The sequence below is a fragment of the Diplotaxodon limnothrissa genome, linkage group LG1 (genome assembly GCF_057381915.1).
Source record: "Diplotaxodon limnothrissa isolate DT_005_m linkage group LG1, D_limnothrissa_male_GT1.1, whole genome shotgun sequence".
Lineage (NCBI taxonomy): Eukaryota > Metazoa > Chordata > Actinopteri > Cichliformes > Cichlidae > Diplotaxodon > Diplotaxodon limnothrissa.
In genome coordinates this window covers 18580795-18594514 of record NC_140596.1, presented here as the reverse complement: position 1 = coordinate 18594514, position 13720 = coordinate 18580795, and the positions used below count along the sequence as shown (strand labels likewise).

Below are 13720 nucleotides of genomic sequence, written 5' to 3'. Positions count from 1 at the left end.
GTCTTTGTGCAACCACACTGGTGTCTATCAGATAGTATGCAGGTTTTCAAGCACGTCCTCATTAGTTTAATTTTTCACTTCAGATTGTACTTTTTTACCATGCATGGGTCACTCTGGGTTTTTATTTCTTTGTTTTTACGAAAACAGATGACATAGAGTAATGTCAGACTTTACACACATTAATCATTTATAGATACTGTTAATATGAGTGTTTCTACAGCTGGTTCATCATTTTTTTGGGTTTTTTTCCTTTCCGCTGGAAACAGCAAAATCATTCAGTGTTACAAAATGTCTAAAGGCCTTAAGGACCTTGAAGTAAATCATGCACAAAACACATAGGACTAGATATTAATTAAGCATGGGTTTTTCTCAACCATGTAAACATGCCGCTATTTCCAAATTAACACTAGAACTGGAATATTGTGTGGACAGTATAATGAAAATGAACTCGGTGTTACTTCAAGTATTCTAAACTCTGCACACAGCTCTTTCATTTTTAAACCTTAACTCATATTTTCCAGATATCAGAATTTAGCTGGATAATCACTCAGGAGATAAATGGTTTGTTTTCCACCTGTAGGTATGAGTATGAATGATATACTATACCCATTAAGTATTTTCAGAAGGAAAGAGTATTTTATCTCCTTTAAGTGTATTAGAGTAATGTTATAACTCTCTTCCTCTATGTATTAGACACTTTAAGATGTGCGAAGACCCAGGTCAGTGTAATAATGTGTATTATTGTATACTTTACTGTAATTGTTTAGCCGTACAATTTTAATCTTGCTTTAGGACTTCTGTGTGTTTTTTAAAGAAAATAATGATATTATTATAATTCCTATGGTGTTACATGTTTTTGTTTGCATTCTTAAGATATTGCCAAGTGGAAATACTCATTGTCATTGTAGTAAAAGTATTTTCATATTGAGTATAAACATTATTTGTGGTGTTGTGTTTTTATTCTGAAAGACCGAGGCAAAAGCAGACATTTGATAAGACTTTCCAGCAGCCTGTGAATTTCTGCTGAGTCAGAAAACACTGAAACAAAATATGACTCATTTTTTTTATATATGTCAGAGTTTGAAAAACAAAAATCCACCTGCAGCCTTTCCATCAGCAGCTGTCTCTTTAGAAAGCTGGCTTAGCCTGTGAGAGATAATTAAGAGAGAAAGGGAAAGCTTTACTAAGCTGAGATACGGAGGCCACGTGGGGAAAATGGCCAGGTTTCAGTTTAATTTAGGCCATAGGTCACAAGGACCTGATAGGGTACTAAAAACTAAGACATGTAAAAATCTTTTGCTCTCTTTTTCTCATCAGTAGTAATATGAATGATTAATAAACAAACATGAGATGAAGACATGAAGTGAAATGTAGCCAAATAGGACAGCCTGGTGATTTTTAGTGATTGATGATGCACATTAACCACATTGCCATCTTGCGCTCTAATGTCAGCATGTACCTGATGATATAGTTTGATATGGAAGCATCAGAAAAAAAGAACAGCACTGCTAAAAAGTCACCATTATGAACTGTGAAGCAGAGCTCTGCTGTCAACAATAAAATCAACAAGCCTTTATATTTAACAACTCTGATGCTGAACTCCGGGAGCTGAATTTGAAGCTGGAGGTTAAGGTTGAGTGGTTCATATAAAATTATGTTGTGAATATTCTTTTGTGAAATTCAAGCAGGGGGAAGATGTGAGAATGCAACTTTGTTACTTTTAATGCCATTTACTGTGCTAATCTGCTCGGCCCCAGAGGAAGCAACTTTAATCATCCAAGTTCAAAGTGCTGAAAACGAAGTGTGACAAAAGGAGCTCTTGCATAACTAGCGTGCTGTTGACAAAAAGATAAGCACATGTGAACTGAATGTCATACTGAAGAGGACAGTGTTCAGAACTTTGTGGGGGTTTTGTAATAAAGATCTGAAGCTGTTACATATACACCATAAAATTACATTACTCAGTAAAAAGCTGCAAACCCAGAATTTTTATTCCTCAGTGCTCATGAGCGCTTCCAGGCTGCAGCAACTGAAGAGTCAGATTTTGCCTGATAATAAGGTAAGTGTAACATTTTAAGAAATACATGATAAAACTGAAGATTTGTGATTTTAAAATAAAGTGAAACAGCATTATATAGTCGATAGGTTGTTATGTACTATAACTTATGGCTGAGGTGACATTAGTTTTAGTTAACAGTTCAATATCAAATATAACAAAATATGCTATTTTTAATTATTGAACACAGTCTTGTGGCAAATTTAAACCAAGGGTTCTGCTGTGGTTGCTGTCTAAAATCTTTAAAGTGCCAAAGATAGTTTAACATTGCAAGAACTCACTGGTGCTTTAAGAAAACTACACCAGCACCAGTATCTCATTTGTAAGATGCAAATGTGTGGATATAGTTTCATCTTAATATTACTATTTTAATGTGATTCCTCCATATTAAGCTGCTCTGTTTAAAGTCCTATGTCTTCGGTCTGTAGCTCACAGCAATGTCAGAATCACCTAGTCCTCTGACCACACATGTGCTGAACACTGCAATGGGTGTCCCCGGGTCAAATATGGCCCTCAGCCTTTATCAACAAGACCCCTCCACAAACACCTGGAATTTAATCACCACCGGGTAAGAACCTGGAAAAAAAAAGCATCACCAAGAAACCTATAATTAGTTGAAAATCTCAAAGACTGCTGTAAAAGTTGATGTCTTTGTGCAAAGCTCTTCGATCTTATGCTTTTTGAACAGGACCACTAATGATGATGGACGTTGCCCTGGACTTATCGCAAAACAATCATTTAAATCTGGTGTGTACAAAATGCATTTTGAGACGGCTCAGTATTGGGCGAGTATGGGAGAGACCTGCTTTTACCCGTATGTTGAGGTGAGGAAATGCTAAAACTGTTGATATCTCACGATTTACTTGTGGTGTCATCACAATTTTTGAGACTAAATCGGTAAATTTGTGTCCAATTTAAACCATTTGTATGGGCTTGAATATTAATCTTATCTCTGTAATCTTTCTGTTTTTCTTCTTGAAGATTGTCTTCACCATAAATGACCCTGGGCAAAAGTACCATATCCCTCTGCTTCTGAGTCGTTTCTCTTACAGTACATACAGAGGGAGCTAGATATCAAGCAAGAGGAACCTCCTGAGATTACTCCACCTGTCAGCTGTTTGACACATCACATGATGGCACTGAATGAACTGTCACACATATTGGACATATTGACAAGGCACAATACTCCATTTCAATTATTCTTTTTGTTGTAATAGTGCCACAATACCATATTTTCTTTCTTTAAAAAAACAAATTAAAAAACTTATTAATATATGCTGTACTTTAGTCTACCATATCAATTATTGTAAGCTGTTATTTTAAGATGTGTAAGGTCTAAACGATCAAATAATACATCTGTCTAAATCACCAGTTTCTGTATGTGATACAAATTGAAACATATTGATTGATCAATTGTGTTACATGTGCACTGCCTTTAAAAAGACAGTAACCTTCAAGAAACCCCTCCAGGTCCTGTGAAACCTGAGAGTATATCATCACAAGAACCATACAAATCGCTGTAGGATAAAGTTAAGATTTTTCATATTTCCAGTTAGAGATCCTTCTTTCAGTATTACCCCTATGAGGTATAAGTAATTATTGGTGGTAACTTTGGCCACAGCGCTACCCTAACCTTATATTTTGGAGAAAAATCAAACGGACTTCCTGGGAAAAAATGTTATAATGATTGCCAAGACACTTTACCCTACCGCCTACTGGTGTTGGCCAGAGGGGCCGATGGCGCGATATGGCAGCCTCGCTCCTGTCAGTCTGCCCCAGGGCAGCTGTGGCTACAACCGTAGCTGCTTCCACCAGTGTGTGAATGTGAATGAATAGTGGCATTGTAAAGCACTTTGGGTGCCTTGAAAAGCGCTATATAAATCCAATCCATTATTATTATTATTATTAAGACTTGGGAGAATAAAATATATAACTTCAGAGGCATAATGATACAGTGCACGACTGAGTGAGCCTGACTCTCTCATTGATTGATCGAGCCTGTCGGATCTGTTTTTCTGACGTCGATTATCCTTCCTTCAGTTAGGCTGGGCCTAGCCTGTGATAGCAGTTTAGTGGGAATTTTATTGCGATACACCATCCCAGTTTTGACTTTTAGGTCAATATTACGGTTATAAAAAATGGCAGACGAAGAATTAGAGGCGATTAGGCGGCAAAGAATGGCGGAGCTACAGGCAAAGCAAGGGGTAAGAACCGAATAGGCACCGGAAAGCATGGTTTCACCCGCCTTATATGGAGATGCTGAGTTCAGTATACTGCTAGCTAGTGTAGCTAAAACTAAAACAAACCACCACTTAACTCTAACTTAAGGGATATACACAGCTAACTTAATGAGCCTCATGTTTGGTGCAGATGATATTTGCTTCCTCATCTAGATGTGTTAACATCACCATAGTGCTAGCTTTGTATCAGTCAGCGCTTACCCCTCTGAAAATCAAAGCGCTGGCTTGTTGGAACAAAATTGAACAAATTTTTAGACTTGCTACTGATGGAGTGGTCGTTATGCTTCCTCCTTTCTACAGATAATTTGTGTGTGTGTGTTTATCTAAACTTTGACATTAGCACAGCATGTGAGTAAGCGGCAGCAATTTCTGACGTGTTTGGTGAACTGTCAATAGTCTAATACATTACCATATGTCAGAAATAAGTATTTATACTAATTCACATGCAGTGCAGTGATTAGAGAGTCCTCACGTGTCTGGGTTTCTGTCATTGTTTTTGAAAATATTTGACACTCATAAATTTCTATTTTATGTCTTTTTGTGACCTCAAAAAATACAGTGATCAGTGGGTTTTAAATCTCATTGATGATATCCAACTTACCTCAAGAAGACTGTAATTGGAACTTTTCACTGAATGTGCCTATATATAAATCTGTCATATGAGTTTTGTTTGTTTGTTGACAGTAGTCTAACTTTATTTGTTACAAAATAGAGAACATACTGGACTTTAATTCATTTTCTAGAGTACCTACCATTAAAAAAATATCCAAAGCAACAAATTTACAAACTCGATTAAAGATAAGCCATTATGGTATACTTTGCTATACTGGTTTAAGTAAAATATAGAATTTTTAAAAACAAAACAAAGAAACTTGAAAACATAACCGAAGAGATTGCTCTCATGGTCCTTCTTGTATCGTCAGACCTGAAAATAACAGCGAATAAGTTACTTTATCAAATTTTCACCATTACCAACATTAAAGTACTGTTTGATTGGTGGATGGAATAAAATAAAATGTCTACCAGTTAGCTGAATGTATAAATAAAATCTGTATTTAATGGTGCTGTCCTGTATACTTCCAGGAAGGTAATAATCAGCAAGCAGAGGAGGCCAAACAAAGGTACGATGTGTAATTGATCAAAAAAGAAACTACTTTAGCTGAATTTTTCCTGTTTATAGTACTTGTACTTGCATAAAGGACTGTTTTTTTTAAAGACTAACTGTTATATGCCTTAAGTATTGCACTTTTTTTGTAACTGAACTAAAATATTTCCATACAGCAGAAATGTGTATATATACCTTCAGTTGAATATATTTTTTCCTATTTAACTCAGTCTTATTTATATAGTGCCAAATTACAACAACAGTCACCTCAAGGTGCTTATTATTGTAAGGTATAGACCCATTACATTAATACGGAGAAACCCCAACAATTAGATGAGCCGCTGTGAGCCAGCACTGAAAGTTTTTGACATATATGTAATATCTAAACTCTCAGTGTAGCTGACCAACCTGGTATTCTTACTGCTTAACTTCTATATAAATGCAGTATCTTTTTGTTTTCTTTTAGTTGGTCTCAGTTGACCAATGTAATTGTTTTCTAATTACAGAGAAACAGATATGAGGAACTCCATATTGGCTCAAGTTCTAGACCAGTCTGCCCGTGCGAGATGTAAGTGTGGTTTCATATACTGTATATCCTTCATCCTAATAAAACTCCTCTTTGGAAATTAATAGTGCTGTCTCATTGTATTTTATTTTTTAGTGAGCAATCTTGCCTTGGTGAAGCCAGAAAAGGCAAATGCAGTTGAAAACTATCTCATTCAAATGGCTCGTTTTGGAAAGCTGGGAGGAAAGGTAAGAAAGTACAGACATGGGGGAAAAAGTTTTCACAGCACTCTCTGCGATCCTATGAAAAACTAAATACACCCCACCATTCAGTATCTTGTAAAACCACCTTCAGCCAAGCTATAGTTGCCAGGCAGATTTAGCACTATAATATTTCCGTGTACAGTGGAGTTTGCAGTTAACTCAACTGCAAGGTGCCTGCATGGTGCCAGCAAAGTGCCAAACTTCTGCTTTCAGAGGTGGTCACACGACTGACGATCATTTAAGTTCATTTAAGCAGCAAATGACTTTAACTTTGAATGCTTCTAGCAAAACATGTTGAATAAACTCATTTCCACTTTTGTCAGATTACAGAATCAGGCTTGATCGAGATCCTAGAAAAAGTCAGTCAACAAACAGAAAAAAAGACAACCGTTACAGTAAGTTTCTCTGAAATGTCACATACATTTGATTTTTTTTCCTGTAATTTATATGTATTACATTTCTAATACACTCTACTTGACAGTTCAACAGACGGAGGGTGATGGACTCGGATGATGAGGACGACTATTAACTTTCAACAGGAGCTCTGGAATGAGCAACCAAATCAGAGCAGTTGACATGCTTTGCTGGGACTCTGACAGGATCGCTGACTAGTGTGTTCCTGTTAGCTGAACCCTGAGATGCCACACTAGCTTCTGTGTGTCTTTGGAAACTACCAACCAAGATGGAAAACAAGGACTTTGATATTGCAGCATTTGGTGGGATTGTTGAACACAATGTCAATTAACATTTTATTTTGTAAACTCTTCAATCTAGATGCTACAAATTTTTACTGCTTATCTGACAGCTCATGGCACTGTTTGACTCTCCTAGTCCATCTCAGTAGTTTCCTTTATTTTCACCATGGTTCATGCATTTTCTTCAAACATTAGAAACTAGTTAAAATGCAGATGATACTGATGTTAATGCATTTTATGTGGGTCTACTCTTTAATTGCCATCTAGGCTACTATCCCATTAGCTGTTATTCTAGGATTCTTGTTGCTGATGTGTACCTTGAGGGTTCACATATAATTAAATGAGCCTTAAATTGAAATGTTTTTCCTTATTAGTGGACTGTTTCTAAAATTGTCCTTCACCATTTAAATGAGTGTTAAATCTTTCTTTTTTTTTTTAAGTTTCCATTTAGAATTAAACACAAATTGTATTCCACTGACTTGAACATCAAATATCACAACATCAATACACAGTAACGTCCCCACCATACAAAGGTAGACTGTCAGTCTATGGAGGTGGATAATTGACTCTGGACTTTTTGCTTTATAAATAAGTTCACATTTTGACATTCAGTTCAGAAGCAGGAGTTAACAGACTGCCAAATGTATCCAACAACTTTTGAAATAAAATGCAAAATGAGGAAATTTGTTTTATATTAATATACTTTATTATCTCTATAAAAGTCTGTCCGAAATCACTGTAGTCACCATACTGACAGAACTGTTTTTATCGGGGTCAGTACCAATAATGATGTACAGTATAAGAAAGCATTTAATGTACCTCAGTTGTTCATTACATGTCAAATACAATAACCGAGTACCTTTTCAGCACTAAATCCTGCAGCTTATCTCTAATTCACAATAGTCATTTCCTGCCTGAGCACTTATTAAGATTTTTAATTCATATTGCGTTTATAATTCAAAATTGCGTTGACTTGAATAAACCCTAACACCGACGACAGGGGTCTGGGTTGGTCTTACGCTTGCCTCATTTTCACACGACCGTGGTCAGATGATTTCTTATTGGCTATTTAGAGTTCAGTACACTCAGCCCGACTCTGATTGGTGCTCGGGTTAGTCACATGTTCATCACTAACCAATCCGGTGAGTCTGCTAGGAAACGCTACAGTAAGGTGCAGGCAGCCACGCTGAGAGTGCTAAACTCGGGGAGAGGGTTGTACAGTGTGTTTTAAAAAACATTCAGGTAGTCTTTTTATTAGTGTATATGCAGAGCCATGCCGGAGGACAGAACTGAGCAGCCACATATAGTTACATGTACCGCTCCAGTGAATATAGCTGTCATTAAATACTGTAAGTATCACCTGGACTTGTGTTTGAGTTAGCATTGTTTTGTTACGGTTGTATCATTTGGACTCAAGTAAAACTGAATCGACAGTGCCTGTGTGTTAATGTCTGACTGAATATTGGCTATTAAAGGTCTGAATTACTCTCGAGTCTATTTATATTTTATCCTAATATCAGGCTGATGACACCTCGGTTGAGGACTCCGTGTTAAAGCCTTCTTACTTTTCAGGGGGCAAGAGAAATGAAGACATAATTCTACCCATTAACTCATCGTTGAGCGTCACATTGCATCAAGACCAGGTATGTTAATTAAAACGAAATCCTCACGAAGCCTGTGTCTGTAAAAAAAAAAACACTCTTTCTCTATGTTTTCTCATTTCGTCGTGTTTCCCTGTCGAGAGCTGCAGAATAAACTGCTGCTGTGGCAGTAAGAGTTCACTGAATGGAGCCAAAGTCTCTATAAAATAGACTGTTAAGAGAATATTATGTCATAACATTACTGTTAGTCTCAATTAGGATTGCTAGACAAACTTTAAATATTTATCTGCTGTTTTAGTATTTGCAGTGTGAACACAGTTATATTAAACTTTACCTGTTCACGTCTATTAGATATTCTACTAAATGAATATTGGGGGGAAAAGTATTGTGACAATCTGGAAGAAATTCTCTGTTACTCAGATTACAGACGATTGGCATCACTTTTGCACTGTCCCTTGAAACTGGGATACACAGACATACACTGTGTTTTGTGCTTTTCACATGTCTCCGGGCTTCAAGTTGGATATTATGTTATATTAGTAATAACATACACTACTACATACAGCACCATTATTTCTCTAGTTTCTCTTTTGCTCTTCTTTGCATGTTTGCTGCTTTTTTGTTCTGTTCTCTGTAAAGATCTGTCAGTTCTTTGGTCCTTTTTGAAGAACACACTGCACACCCATGATGAGACATGCTTTTGGCAAATAACGCTTTGGGAATCATCTTATTGGTGCAAAAATACATTTTTATATTTTATGTAGCTTTACCTAAAGAAATCACGAAATGTTTTGGAATGGCTGAAGTAACAAAGTTCTTAAAGATACAATTTAAAATTGGTTTGGCTAATTGGTCTGTTATGTATGGACATAACACTGGTTCATCCCTTGAGTCAGGTGCCTTTTTATGCTTGAGTGATTGATAAATCAGTTTTAAGTGGCTTAATAAACAAAAACAGATCCCTCTATAAGTGGTTAGGTACAAGGACTGGACTAAAAATGTGTATAAAAGCATCCAATGTCCAAAGTAAAACTTTGAAAGAACTTCAGAATGCCTGGAGAACTATTGCTCTCGAGCACTCTTAAAAAACTACAAAAAGGTCTGGTTCTTGGAAACATAATAGAAAAAAATGAGGGATGGTTCAAGATTTTTGCACACCACTGTAAATGCAGCTTGATACCGACGTACCTTCCTTTCTTCTTCTGCTTAGCTGAAAACAACCACTACAGTTGCAACCAGCAGATCATTTCAGGAGGATCGAATATGGCTCAACGGTAAAGAGGAGGACATAACCCATCCCAGACTGCAGTCCTGTCTGAGAGAGAGTGAGTGTTGTGCATTATATTTGTAAAATCATAGAGCAGACAGAAAGGAGTGCATACTACAATGTAGTTTTCTTTCTTTTTTCTTTATGTTTAGTTCGACGATTGGCACGGAAGAGGCGTAATGATGGAGACTCTGGCGTGGATTCAGCTAGTTTGTCACACAAAGTCCACATTTGCTCAGTTAACAACTTCCCCACTGCTGCTGGACTCGCCTCTTCAGCAGCTGGATTTGCTTGCCTGGGTGAGCTTGTCTGTGCTATAATTCACTTTTGCTAACATCTCCTTCTCCATCTTTCTTATAGTTGATATTGCTTCACTTAGTCCCAGTGTCTTTGTTTTTTTTGACTGTTCTGTGGCACAGTTTACTCTCTGGCTCGGGTGTTTGGAGTAGAAGGAGAGTTGTCTGGGATTGCTCGTCAAGGCTCTGGCAGCGCATGCCGGAGCATGTATGGAGGTTTCGTCCAGTGGATCATGGGAAACAAAGAGGATGGGAAGGACAGTTTAGCCCAGCAGGTGGAGCCAGAGACTCACTGGCCTGAGCTCAGAATCCTCGTACTAGTGGTAGGTCTGATTGTGGGTATAGAAGAGTGACACTAAATAAGTGAAAATAATACTGATGAATTTGCGCTTTTACAAATGCAGGAATGCAAAAGTTACATCAATTTGATGCACTTCTGTCACAGGCCAGTGCAGAGCGGAAGCCAGTTGGCAGCACCTCTGGAATGCAAACCAGTGTAAAAACAAGCTGCCTATTAAAGGTGTGTTCACCTTATACTGCAAATGTCAGAATTTTAATGTATATTGATTGGCACTTTATTTAAACCCAGCTCACTAATACAACACATGTCTGACTGTCATACCTGTGCCTGTGTTAGCACCGCGCTGAATCTGTTGTCCCAGGCCGGATGGTAGAGATGACTGAAGCAATACGAAAAAAGGACTTTGCAGCATTTGCTGAACTAACCATGAAGGATAGTAACCAGTTTCATGCCACCTGCCTCGACACGTACCCCCCTATCTTCTACCTCAATCATGTTTCGCAGCAGATCATCAGTTTGGTCCATCGTTACAACAAGCATTACGGGGAGACGAGGGTGAGCAGCTTTTACAGTGACATTATGGGAGAAATATCTGGGCACTGGACTTTATTTATTTATACATATTTGTATTTCCATTCCCTTATTTACATTTTATTTTATTGTTTTTCCATGAAATTGATTTTTCTTAACCACTCATCCAACTTGGGGTCACAGGTGCCTGTCCCAGCTGATATAGGGCGAGAGTTTAGTTTAACAGTGGACATGTTGCCAGTCCATCACTCAACACCATGCCATGCTTTCAATGAAATAAAGAAAACTTAATTTCCTCATGTGTTAAAATAATGCATTTTTTTATGATGCCGTAAAGAAGATGTGAAAGATGTGTGATGGTTTTAAACTGGAGACAGGAAAATCTCATTTTTTCTGCAATAGTCACATTCTGTTTATTATCTTTATAGGTAGCCTACACTTTTGATGCAGGGCCCAATGCTGTGATCTTCACTTTACAGCAGCACGTTCCTGAGTTTGTGCACATGGTTCAATATTTCTTTCCCCCAGAAACCAACGGAGCAGAGTAAGTTGAAGGATGTTAAGCTCATTCCCTTTAAAATCCGTCTATAGCAATTAATTAATCCTGAAAAATCAACATTTAAATGCATATATATAGATATATACAGTGGAAAGTATTAGGTCTTTTCGTGTAATCTAAAGCTGATAAAGCAGGCCTTTTGCCCATTAACCTACTCAGAAATTTGTGAAAGTGAAACTTGTTTTGGTTTGTTAAAAATCAAGAACTGAAATCAGTTCTTACCAAGGTGTTTAAACCCTTTGCTGTTGCATTCAACATTTTGATCAGGTGCATCCTGTTTGCTTTAATTATTTTTGACACGTGTCTACAACATAACTGTGGAAACCTAAATGATTTGAGCACAGCTTACCAAGGCATGTGCCTGTAAAGAAAGTCTAACAAATCATATTGTATTAAGGCCCAAAGTCCAGGAAACTCTGTAAAAACTGCCCACAAAACTGGTCAAGAACACCATTTCTGAGGTTTTGAGTGTTCCCAAAAGTGCATTGTACTCAGTAGATTAACATCTCTAGAAGATATTTACCAGAAGTTACCTTGCCATCCAACCAAAATAAGTGATCAAGCAAGAAAGGTCTGCTCTGACTGAACCTCAGAGGTCCTCAAGTTGTTGTGAAAACCTGTTGGAAAGACAGCCAACTTACTGGTCAAATGATCCACACACTTAACTCCCTGAGCAGACCACTATTTCTGACTAATACCAGGCACTGCTTATTATCTTGCTGAAGGCAAGTGAATCAGGATGCTTGCATACTATTGGGGTCTTTCTCCACAGAAGGGACATGAAGACGCAGGGATGTAAAGATTTCAGAAAGGGAACATGAAGATAACCTGCTTCAAATTGCACACAACCTGAAAACACAGAAATAGCCTGAGCTAGAAAAAACCTGCCTAGAAGAATAAATCTGAAATGTCTATGAAGACCTGAACCTGCAAATGCTGCTAAATGGACTTCCACAGAGGACTTAATGTTGCATCTTAATGTTGAATAATGTTTTAGAACAAATGGTAGACTTGTATTTTTGCTTATTAAGGTGTATTGGCCTTCAGTCCTTTTTAAAATGTGTCACTGAGTGCTTCTTTCCTCTCTGCAGCTTTATTAAGGGTCTTCCAGTCAACTGTGCTTCTCTTTCTGAGGAGCTGAAGCAAGGTATTGGTCTGGAACCCATGCCAAAGGGAATAAACTACATAATTAGTACTAAGGTATTCACTCATATTTATCCACACAAGCAATTACTCCAACTTTGTATTATAGGCTTACTTTAAACAGCAGCTGAAAGATACAGAGGTTTTAGATTTAAATGATCCATCTATGCTGCACAAAACTGCAGTGATGTGTCTGCTGTAGGATTGCAAGAAGGTTCAGATGTGTCTATGCAATACCTTTCAACATGCTGTTATGAAACATAGTCTTGCATTGGTCCATTTAACTAGGGCACTGAAAGACCATGACAGTTATCTGAACCTTTGACCAGTGAGTGCTTCATTTGAAAAGCTAACGTTTCCAAGTGGAAAGAATAATTGTATAATTTTGAAGCTGTGAACACTCAGACACACATAATTAATCTGTTGTTTCATCTTCTTGTATTGTCTTCAAGGCTGGACCAGGCCCGCGTGTTGTAGAGGATCCTACTCAGCACCTGCTTTTATCTGATGGTTTTCCCAAGAAAACAATGTGATTTCCTCCTGCAGCCCTAAAGGAGCGAGTTCTACTGAGCAACAGGAAAGCCGATGTGACTTAGTTGCATACAACTTTTATCGCAGCAATACCAGACACCTTCCTCACAAGAGCGGAAGATGATACGTCTCCCTTTAAATATTAAACTGTCCTGTTTGGTCTCTTTTCATATCATCATTACTCCTTTGTGTTCTTTCATAGCTTTAATCATTTCTGTGTGTCTGTAGGTAGATAAACACTGATACTGCCTTGACTCTCTGGTAGTAAATAAGTGGAAACTCTTGCAGTGAGCAATGCACTGAGTCATAAATACAGATCGGACCGGAGACTGGAGCTGACCCATTGTTCTCTGACCTGTCTGATCAAATCATTGTCTGTACAGTTTTTTGTTTCTTCTTGTTAATCACCATTTCCGATCAACAGTGCATATTTAATTCATGTCAATTCAATGTCAATGGCACACAATAAAATATATTTTGGTCAAGATTTCATTTGTTGTTTGTGATTTTTGTCATCATCCGATTCTCATCCAGATGAAAAAATAATTCTCTATTCAATCTCAGAACTTTAAAAGATTGACTCATAATTCTGGTACAGAAGCAGCAAAAAGGACAGCAAATAATAGA

The 13720-nt window shown here is 37.5% G+C and overlaps 3 protein-coding genes across 3 annotated transcripts; all 3 read left to right on the top strand.

The window, feature by feature from the left end:
- Nucleotides 1-1887: 1887 nt before the first annotated feature.
- On the top strand, nucleotides 1888-3420 carry uraha (urate (5-hydroxyiso-) hydrolase a). The gene is made up of 4 exons (XM_085354319.1): nucleotides 1888-2059; nucleotides 2485-2624; nucleotides 2745-2880; nucleotides 3038-3420. The coding sequence occupies exons 1-4, from the start codon at nucleotides 2006-2008 to the stop codon at nucleotides 3125-3127; spliced, it is 420 nt and encodes a 139-aa protein (XP_085210445.1). The 5' UTR covers nucleotides 1888-2005; the 3' UTR covers nucleotides 3128-3420.
- A 666-nt stretch (nucleotides 3421-4086) lies between these two features.
- On the top strand, nucleotides 4087-7562 carry pdcd5 (programmed cell death 5). Its single transcript, XM_085354308.1, has 6 exons — nucleotides 4087-4260; nucleotides 5380-5417; nucleotides 5908-5969; nucleotides 6063-6154; nucleotides 6493-6564; nucleotides 6651-7562. The coding sequence occupies exons 1-6, from the start codon at nucleotides 4195-4197 to the stop codon at nucleotides 6696-6698; spliced, it is 378 nt and encodes a 125-aa protein (XP_085210434.1). The 5' UTR covers nucleotides 4087-4194; the 3' UTR covers nucleotides 6699-7562.
- A 493-nt stretch (nucleotides 7563-8055) lies between these two features.
- On the top strand, nucleotides 8056-13549 carry mvda (mevalonate (diphospho) decarboxylase a). The gene is made up of 10 exons (XM_085354295.1): nucleotides 8056-8213; nucleotides 8437-8507; nucleotides 9676-9790; nucleotides 9885-10031; nucleotides 10152-10351; nucleotides 10474-10548; nucleotides 10666-10884; nucleotides 11289-11404; nucleotides 12511-12619; nucleotides 13015-13549. Exons 1-10 carry the CDS (start codon nucleotides 8138-8140, stop codon nucleotides 13093-13095), a joined length of 1209 nt encoding a protein of 402 aa, XP_085210421.1. The 5' UTR covers nucleotides 8056-8137; the 3' UTR covers nucleotides 13096-13549.
- Nucleotides 13550-13720: the final 171 nt, after the last annotated feature.

Coding starts and splice junctions, on each gene's coding strand:
- uraha (XM_085354319.1), top strand. CDS start 2,006: ATGAGCGCTTCCAGGCTGCAGCAACTGAAGAGTCAGATTTTGCCTGAT. Junction 2,060..2,484: donor AGATTTTGCCTGATAATAAG/GTAAGTGTAACA, acceptor TTCGGTCTGTAG/CTCACAGCAATGTCAGAATC. Junction 2,881..3,037: donor GCTTTTACCCGTATGTTGAG/GTGAGGAAATGC, acceptor TTCTTCTTGAAG/ATTGTCTTCACCATAAATGA.
- pdcd5 (XM_085354308.1), top strand. CDS start 4,195: ATGGCAGACGAAGAATTAGAGGCGATTAGGCGGCAAAGAATGGCGGAG. Junction 6,155..6,492: donor TTGGAAAGCTGGGAGGAAAG/GTAAGAAAGTAC, acceptor CACTTTTGTCAG/ATTACAGAATCAGGCTTGAT. Junction 6,565..6,650: donor AAAAAAAGACAACCGTTACA/GTAAGTTTCTCT, acceptor TCTACTTGACAG/TTCAACAGACGGAGGGTGAT.
- mvda (XM_085354295.1), top strand. CDS start 8,138: ATGCCGGAGGACAGAACTGAGCAGCCACATATAGTTACATGTACCGCT. Junction 10,549..10,665: donor AAACAAGCTGCCTATTAAAG/GTGTGTTCACCT, acceptor TGCCTGTGTTAG/CACCGCGCTGAATCTGTTGT. Junction 12,620..13,014: donor ACTACATAATTAGTACTAAG/GTATTCACTCAT, acceptor ATTGTCTTCAAG/GCTGGACCAGGCCCGCGTGT.